The sequence below is a fragment of the Sinocyclocheilus grahami genome, unplaced genomic scaffold (genome assembly GCF_001515645.1).
Source record: "Sinocyclocheilus grahami isolate Dianchi unplaced genomic scaffold, SAMN03320097.WGS_v1.1 scaffold1918.1, whole genome shotgun sequence".
Lineage (NCBI taxonomy): Eukaryota > Metazoa > Chordata > Actinopteri > Cypriniformes > Cyprinidae > Sinocyclocheilus > Sinocyclocheilus grahami.
In genome coordinates this window covers 22,435-32,238 of record NW_015507097.1, presented here as the reverse complement: position 1 = coordinate 32,238, position 9,804 = coordinate 22,435, and the positions used below count along the sequence as shown (strand labels likewise).

At 35.5% G+C, this 9,804-nt stretch overlaps 1 protein-coding gene across 3 annotated transcripts in view; it reads left to right on the top strand.

Moving 5' to 3' along the window:
- slc35d1b (solute carrier family 35 member D1b) overlaps positions 1-8,015 on the top strand; it is a 52,528-nt gene extending 44,513 nt beyond the window's left edge. For all 3 annotated transcript variants that reach the window (XM_016259766.1, XM_016259765.1, XM_016259764.1), the window contains exons 7-13: positions 3,369-3,471; positions 3,907-3,999; positions 4,171-4,238; positions 4,392-4,470; positions 4,557-4,639; positions 6,767-6,819; positions 6,984-8,015. In XM_016259766.1, coding sequence (XP_016115252.1) covers positions 3,369-3,471; positions 3,907-3,999; positions 4,171-4,238; positions 4,392-4,470; positions 4,557-4,639; positions 6,767-6,819; positions 6,984-6,994 — 490 coding nt within the window. In that variant the 3' untranslated portion in view covers positions 6,995-8,015. The remainder of the gene's footprint in view (positions 1-3,368; positions 3,472-3,906; positions 4,000-4,170; positions 4,239-4,391; positions 4,471-4,556; positions 4,640-6,766; positions 6,820-6,983) is intronic.
- Positions 8,016-9,804: the final 1,789 nt, after the last annotated feature.

Genomic DNA, 9,804 nt, shown 5'->3' with positions numbered 1-9,804 from the left:
TCACGGTATCTCTGTGCATTCAAAATGCCATCAATAAAATGCACCTGTGTTCGTTGTCCATAACATACGTCTGCCCATACCATAACCCCACCGCCACCATGGGCCACTCGATCCACAACGTTGACATCAGCAAACCGCTCACCCACATGACGCCATACACACTGTCTGCCATCTGCCCTGTACAGTGAAAACCGGGATTCATCCGTAAAGAGAACTCCTCTCCAAAGTGCCAGACGCCATCGAATGGGAGCATTTGCCCACTCAAGTCGGTTACGACGACGAACTGCAGTCAGGTTGAGACCCCCATGAGGACGACGAGCATGCAGATGAGCTTCCCTGAAACGGTTTCTGACAGTTTGTGCAGAAATTCTTTGGTTATGCAAACCGATTGTTGCAGCAGCTGTCCGGGTGGCTGGTCTCAGATGATCTTGGAGGTGAAGATGCTGGATGTGGAGGTCTTGGGCTGGTGTGGTTACACGTGGTCTGTGCGATTGTTGGATGTACTGCCAAATTCTTTGAAACGCCTTTGGAGACGGCTTAAGGTAGAGAAATTAACATTCAATTCACAACAGCTCTGGTGGACATTTCTGCAGTCAGCATGCCAATTGCACTCTCGCTCAAATCTTGCGACATCTGTGGCATTGTGCTGTGTTATAAAACTGCACATTTTAGAGTGGCCTTTTATTGTGGCCAGCCTAAGGCACACCTGTGCAATAATCATGCTGTCTAATTAGCATCTTGATATGCCACACCTGTGAGGTGGATGGATTATCCCGGCAAAGGAGAAGTGCTCACTAACACAGATTTAGACAGATTTGTGAACAATATTTGAGAGAAATAGGCCTTTTGTGTACATAGAAAAAGTCTTAGATCTTTGAGTTCAGCTCATGAAAAATGGGGGCAAAAACAAAAGTGTTGCATTTATAATTTTGTTCAGTGTATATTAGCATCCACACCAGCAGACAATATCGTCTGTTTATTCCAAGCGCACACTCGTCTGCCGTTTTAAATGCTCGAGCTCATTATAGCAGGATTGATTCTGATTGGCTGTCAGTGTTTTTATTGTTCATCAGCTGGAAAAAATCGTTTTGAAAGTGATTCCAACTATATCATTTCTCTGTGCCTTTATTGTTATAGCTGTGGTTGCCACACCTGTGAGGTGGATGGATTATCCCGGCAAAGGAGAAGTGCTCACTAACACAGATTTAGACAGATTTGTGAACAATATTTGAGAGAAATAGGCCTTTTGTGTACATAGAAAAAGTCTTAGATCTTTGAGTTCAGCTCATGAAAAATGGGGGCAAAAACAAAAGTGTTGCATTTATAATTTTGTTCAGTGTATATTAGCGTCCACACCAGCAGACAATATCGTCTGTTTATTTATTTACCTAAATTCACTACTTCAGACTTATGTGCCCTCCAGAAGCTTGAGTTCTGCAAGTCAACGGTGCATTATAGCGCCGTCCCAAAGAGGCATCAGCTGGAAAAAATCGTTTTGAAAGTGATTCCAACTATATCATTTCTCTGTGCCTTTATTGTTATAGCTGTGGTGTGGACTCTGCTATTCTTTAATATTGAGAACGATTAGAACTATATCTTTATCGTTATCTTTATAGTTATCGTCCTTGGTGTGAACAGGCCTTTACACTGGTGAAATGTTCAAATGAGCCAAGACTACTCAAACTCCAACTGTCAAAAATTAAAATGAAAACACCCTGAAGCCAATTAAACTCATAAGCTTAATAAACTGTTGGCATTGATGCTTGCCTACAAAACAACCACTGGCTCTGCACCCCTTTACCTAAATTCACTACTTCAGACTTATGTGCCCTCCAGAAGCTTGAGTTCTGCAAGTCAACGGTGCATTATAGCGCCGTCCCAAAGAGGCACAAAATGGGTTCTGTCAGTGCTTTGGCAAATAACACTTTTTTAAGACTATATAATTATATAATTTAAAGACAAAAAGTACTTATTGATAATATATTAACATGTATCCAAATCCAAATGTAATGCAATTTATTTGGGTGGGGGTGGGGGCACCAATTTGGATTTTACCTAGGGCGTCAAAATGGCTAGAAATGGCCCTGGATTGCTTCTATTGTCCTCATTTGTAAATCGCTTTGGATAAAAGTGTCTGCTAAAATTAAATGTAAATGAAAGCTTCTATTCTATCTATTATTTTTTAATTTGTCTAATCTAGCTAATATTTCTATTTGGCAAAGTTATATGGACATGTACTGCGGTCAAGACCTGCCTGGAACTACTTTAGTAGTGTTTCCCTGTAAATAATTGCACACCTTAGAATGTTCGCCAACCAATCAGATTCAAGCATTCAACAGCCCCATAGTATAATTAGGAATTATATTACCGTATTGGCCCGAATATAAGACGACCCTGATTATAAGATGACTCCCCTTTTTCCAGATGTACCTTTTGGAAAAAGGCTTTTTAAAAACCAAATCTTGTTTTTTCTCAGTAGAACACATTTTGTCTTCAATTATTTTCATATTGCATATTTTTCCTATTTTAATTTTTGTTTTGAAAGTATGGTAAAAACTGGTCAAATGTACCAACAATCACATTTAAAAATATATACACTTTTTGATATACCATAAAAAAAAAAAACATGAATTAGGACATTTAGGCTATCCATCTAATAGTAGCCTACCAAAATCTTAGAAGTTAAATCGTACTGTAGTCTTCAAAACTGGGTACTGTCTTACGTTTTAAAATCACAAAGGGAGTTTGGTCCCATCAGTCACGACTCGTGCAGCTGTAAGGTTTTCTTTTTCCTTTGTTTTTACTCGCGATATTTAACAACACGCATTACATTACGTATTTCATGGCACACTCATTTTATGCGTATTTGGCGCCACCTATTGTTGTGGGTGTATTATTGACATGTCAAAGTCTAGACCCTGAATATAAGACGATCGCGTTTTTTCAGATGTATTTCCAAGAAAAAAACATTGTCTTATATTCGGGTCAATACGGTAGTTACTTATCTATTTTGTTGCGAGTGCAGTGCACTTACGGAAAGAGCCCGCCCATACACTACTCTGATTGGCTTTGATTTTGATTGGCAAATTGTCTGTCTGTCTGTCTGTCTGTCTGTCTATCTATCTATCTATGTATTGTCTGTCTGTCTGTCTCACTGTCTGTCTTGAAAGACGGCATGACCTTAAGATCTTCAACTTTAAGCTTTTCTAACTACTAATTCAAACTTCAGAATTTTAAAACTACTTGAAACTTTCTTGTCAGGCTTTCTCAAGCTGACATCAGTTTTGTGTGACTATTTTATCTAGTTTTCTCTACTTTTTAAAAAAAAATCTATCTTCAATTAATTTGCCTTCATTTGACTTTCACAGTACGGATTTAGCTTTTGACCTCTACGGATATGTGTTCATTACACTTAACAACATTCTGACTGCTGCTAATGGGGCTTATATGAAACAAAAACTGGACTCCAAGGTAATTTAACTCATAAACCTGGTTTATGCTTGACACATCCACACAAATGCAAGAGTGTGTGCACCAAAGGTCCTGTTGTCTTTGTTTCACATACCTGCAAATGTGCCAGGTTTCATCAGCATGCACAGTTTTGCACACAAGCCTTCAAATCCAAAAGCTTCATTAGTTTTTCCTTTTTAGAAAAAGTTTGGCCCACTGCCTTTTTGTATAAAACATTTAGACACAAGAGTTTCATTAGTAAAAAGAAAAAATGGTTTCTGTACATTTAGTCACCTTTAGTTTTTACTTATATGCTGCTTCTTGCTAGCTTCACTTGGTGTTTAGGCTCATGTATGAGCTGAGCTGAAAGCAGATTTTAACAGAGACCTGCTAACCTGACATGCTTGTTTTAACCCATATTTAGTTTAAAGATTTTTTTTTCTCCCTGCATTTCAGGAGCTGGGAAAATATGGGCTGCTCTATTACAATGCTTTATTCATGATTATTCCCACTATGATTTTAGCATACTTAACTGGAGACATTAAGAAGGTAAGAATTTTAATAAAAAATATTATGACACTTAAATGTTTTGAAAAAATTAAGAACAGATGGAAAATTTAATCTGAAATTTGATTGACTTTACATAAATTAAAATGTACATTTGATAAAATAATAAATGTACATTTGATAAAATAAATAAATTCTCTTGTGAATTTTCAGGCTTTGGAGTATGATGATTGGGCTGACATTTTCTTTGTGATTCAGTTTGTGTTATCATGTGTCATGGGGTGAGCCTGATATTTTCAATCTTTTTCTGTACTTAAGCTTAAGTTTCTTAAGACTACTTAAAGATGAATTGTGTAAATTTTTGAGATGTAAAAAATTCATATTCTTTTTTTCTCTTGTTCTAATGATTATAATATCATTGGTTATTTTGGCAGGTTTATGCTCATGTACTCAATTATGTTATGCACCCATTATAACTCTGCTTTGACGACTACCATTGTCGGCTGTATCAAGGTCGGTAATTAACATTAAATCAAATTAAATTAAATTAAATTAAATCAATTAAAACTTTACTTTGTTTCCTTTAACCAACCCAACAGAATATCTTAGTGACATACATCGGGATGGTGTTTGGTGGAGATTATATCTTTACTTGGGTGAATTTTATCGGCCTAAACATCAGGTAAAAAGGTCCATTTTAAAATGAAAGTGAAGATAGCCCACATTACTGGGACATTCTTAGTAAAAGACTGTAAAAGAAACCATAAAATGTGATGTTATTTACTCATGTCAGAATGATCAAGGTGCAAACAAATGTGGATTTTCTCAGAAAACACAAGAATATAGAGGAAAAACATTAGAGTACTGAAATGTAAATAAAATCAAAATTTAGGTAGAATTAAAAAAGTTCTGTATAACCAAGCGACAACCTTCCCGTCTCTCTCTTGAAACCAACACGGAAGTAACTTAAACTGCAATTCATCGACTGGCCGCTAGAGACTGGCTCCAAAAAGGATTCATTCCCATAGACCTCCCATGTTAAAATGCCCAACTTTACAGCAGAAAAAAATATGTTTACAACCTGGTACAAAAAGTTGTTTTGGTCTAGCTAATTTTGTCCTTCATGACAACTATGAGGGGGTGAATTTTTTTATAACTCATCCGTTTAAATTCTATTAAGCTTTAAAGATCTGCATAATTAAAAGTGTGGCCACTTAAGTGGCAGATGGATTGCCACTGCTGTCACCACCGTCAAGCTAGGGCGTGGTTTCAGCAACCAGTCACCTCAGCTCTACCCACGTCCTGCCTCTTTGCCCATTTCCGATCAGATGGAAAATTTAATCTGAAATTTGATTGACTTTACATAAATTAAAATGTACATTTGATAAAATAATAAATGTACATTTGATAAAATAAATAAATTCTCTTGTGAATTTTCAGGCTTTGGAGTATGATGATTGGGCTGACATTTTCTTTGTGATTCAGTTTGTGTTATCATGTGTCATGGGGTGAGCCTGATATTTTCAATCTTTTTCTGTACTTAAGCTTAAGTTTCTTAAGACTACTTAAAGATGAATTGTGTAAATTTTTGAGATGTAAAAAATTCATATTCTTTTTTTCTCTTGTTCTAATGATTATAATATCATTGGTTATTTTGGCAGGTTTATGCTCATGTACTCAATTATGTTATGCACCCATTATAACTCTGCTTTGACGACTACCATTGTCGGCTGTATCAAGGTCGGTAATTAACATTAAATCAAATTAAATTAAATTAAATTAAATCAATTAAAACTTTACTTTGTTTCCTTTAACCAACCCAACAGAATATCTTAGTGACATACATCGGGATGGTGTTTGGTGGAGATTATATCTTTACTTGGGTGAATTTTATCGGCCTAAACATCAGGTAAAAAGGTCCATTTTAAAATGAAAGTGAAGATAGCCCACATTACTGGGACATTCTTAGTAAAAGACTGTAAAAGAAACCATAAAATGTGATGTTATTTACTCATGTCAGAATGATCAAGGTGCAAACAAATGTGGATTTTCTCAGAAAACACAAGAATATAGAGGAAAAACATTAGAGTACTGAAATGTAAATAAAATCAAAATTTAGGTAGAATTAAAAAAGTTCTGTATAACCAAGCGACAACCTTCCCGTCTCTCTCTTGAAACCAACACGGAAGTAACTTAAACTGCAATTCATCGACTGGCCGCTAGAGACTGGCTCCAAAAAGGATTCATTCCCATAGACCTCCCATGTTAAAATGCCCAACTTTACAGCAGAAAAAAATATGTTTACAACCTGGTACAAAAAGTTGTTTTGGTCTAGCTAATTTTGTCCTTCATGACAACTATGAGGGGGTGAATTTTTTTATAACTCATCCGTTTAAATTCTATTAAGCTTTAAAGATCTGCATAATTAAAAGTGTGTCCACTTAAGTGGCAGATGGATTGCCACTGCTGTCACCACCGTCAAGCTAGGGCGTGGTTTCAGCAACCAGTCACCTCAGCTCTACCCACGCCCTGCCTCTTTGCCCATTTCCGATTATCCGAGATTGACACGCTGCCAAGATGGCGACGGCCGGCTCTGCCTAATTTAGGCTTCAAAAATGCTCTTCAGAAACCTACGGGTAACGTCACGGACACTACGTCCATGTTTTTATACAGTCTATGTGTATAACCCACTCGTTAAAAAAAAAAGTGGTCACTTTTTTGTGTTTCCTGAGAATGGCCATGAACATTTCTTTGATATTTCCTTCAGCTGTTCTATAAATATAGCTTTTCTTAACTTTTTCCCCTATAGCATTGCTGGCAGTCTTGTGTACTCACACATCACTTTCACTAAGGAACAAAAAAGTAAGCGCAGTACAAAAATGTGGATTTTGTAAATTAAAATTAGGATCTTTTCAAATGCATCTCAAAACCTCCATGTCATGGATTAATTTCCTATCATTTCCTTTCTTTTATTGAATAAGATGAAGTGCATTTCAGATGACATGTGAAATCTTGTCTTTTAACAGAAAAATATTGATGGAACAAGCTTATAGTGTCGATAAAACCTATGGGAGTCAAGAAGACAGTCAGCAGGGTGTGCACACAGTCTCATTTCACAACACCTTGAGTGCAACAGAGACCAGCAATTTTCTCAGCAACCTTGTTTTTGTTGAGATGTGATATGAGAAGATATGATTTAATTTAATTTGATGTTGGATAGATGAGAAATTATTTCCTTTGCTATGGTATGAAATCAGTATTATTCTTTTGTCTTTGTAAATTGTAAAGTCCTCAACCTTAGTAGTTCAAGGTGGACTGTTCAATTTCCATTTTTATTTTTTAATTGAGGTATGAATCAAAATTATTTTTATTTATTATCATTATTATTATTATTTGTGTGTGGTAATTAACATGATACAAATTATGACACAACAAGTGATGCTGTTGAAACTGGAATAAGTGTATGAACAACCTAAATAACTTTTAATGGCTATATGCCATAAATAAATAAATAATAATAATAAATAAACTTTTGCATAAATTGATTTTCACTCATGTTTTTCACTATTTCGTTATTTTCACAAAGCACAATTCTGTGTGAAGGATCTAAGGATCCTCAAACTGTGTGTTTTGCTTCAGGAGAGCAATCATACATTTGTGTTGTGGTTTAGTTACTTTCATTTATTCTTCATGCATTTGTTCATATAATAATTTAATCATTTTATTATTCCATTCAATCATATAATCATTTATAATAATCATTATAACCATTTATATACTAATTTCATTGATGTATTCATTGATTAGTCATTTTTATTAGTTTTTTTAATATAATTTTTTCCATTGTTTAGTCCTATGGCTGTGTGTTTCAAGGGCTGTATGTCTTCATGAATAAGAGATAAGAGGGAATGCTCATTGAAATTCAAGGTTTATGGCAGGTTGTGAAGCATTTTGGTATAACACTGGTTGTTGGATTTGTGCTGGTCAGACGAAGTCTGAGCATTGAAACGTACACAATTAAGATTATTCAATAAACTCTAGTTTTTTTTTATCATCATCACTTTGTCTCTTGCTTCTGCTCTTCACTGTCTTTTCTCAGTCAACTTCTTGGTGGATAGAAGATTGTTAATACAGTTTTGGGTACCGGACAAACACTGGTTTTGGGTACCAGCCAAGACTTGCTGTTAACAGGTTTTGGGTATTAGACCATTTTGCTGACTAGTTGTTCTGTTACCGGACAAAACAGATATTTGTTTACAGGATTTTTGGAAAGATTTTTTACCTTGTGGGAAAAGTTTGAACAAAACTTGAGGATGTTTGTTTTTAGTGTGTAAAGAGCACATCACTAACAGTAGGGTAAATAACTCTGAAACACCTTTTTTAAGGGTTTTGTAACGGAGACGAGAGGCATGCGGATCCATATGCAAGCTTTTATTAATAAACATGGTCAAAAAACATAGGCAGGGTCGAACAACAGCAAACAGGTATGGCACAGGCAAGACAAAAGAGCAATCCAAAACGGGCTTGAGTCAGACGACAGCAAACGTTATCCAGAGGGCTTGACAAGAGAGGTAATCCGTAAACATGAGCAAAAGTCCAGGTGAGGGGCAAACACAGTCCGAAACGGCAAGGCAAAAGGTAAGTCCAAGAATCAGAAACCAGGAAATCAGGAAACACAACGAGACTAGACTAAGACTAGAACTAGGAACTGAGACTAGGAACTAGAAACTAAGACAGGGAAATGGCTCCGTAAAGTGCTATCACTTGGAGAGCAATAAACGCAGAAAATACTCTGCGTTGAATGGTGGTGTGAGACTGATTTATATATCCATATATCCTTTCTTTAACATTTGAAAGGATACTATGGCAAAGTTATTGCTTTCCTTATTCAAACTGATTTTTTTTCATGAATATATGGTTTACCTAAAGAATGAAATCTATATCATACACAAAATTATGAGCTATATCACTAAGAGTGTGACAATACACTTAGCTCATGAGATGAGACAAAATACAGATACTTGGTTCACTAGAACAAGACAATATTTTAATACTATTTTAAAGACATTTTAAATGACAAAATATTTGTCTTTTAATTACAAAAAGTAAAACAATGCAGTTGTATTTTGAAATATTTTAACTAATCTAGGGCTGTAACTAATGATTATTTTGGTAATCAAGTAATCTACTGATTATTTTGACAACTGAGTAATCTGATATTTTTAGTAACACTAACAGACCTAAGTGAAAACAAGGCTTTAGTATGACTATTTATATATAAACTAACGATGAGGCAATGATAATTGACGTAAGTAAAATATCAAAACCAAGTAATTACATGGTTTTATTGAACAACACTGTTAAAATACATAATGTAATATGCCTATACATAATACGACCATAACCAACTTAAGTAAATTATGTACTGTATTATAGCAAATACCTGCAGAAGCCGCCAACGGCCTGGTGATGTTTTACTTTACTGCATGATTAAACGTTCCATTAAATCCATTAAATTTTAATATTTGGCCGCATGCAAACTCTTGAAATCGCGATGTACAATAAATGGCATTTAGAAATAGGTTGATGTATTGTCCTGTGTTGGCTATTGAACATAAATGATTTACGTTACAAATCTAGTGAGATAATGCACACTGTTTTCCCAGATGAACGTAAGCAATTCAAATTCACAGCATATGCAGAGGAAGAGTTTAGCCCCTTTCACGCATACAGCACTGGTAAATTACCGGTGAGAGATCATGTGTGATTCAGGACCTTTTCAAAAATCCCTGTAAATTTGTTCTGGCAATCATATCGTTCATATGGAGATGACATCTTACTCTGAGC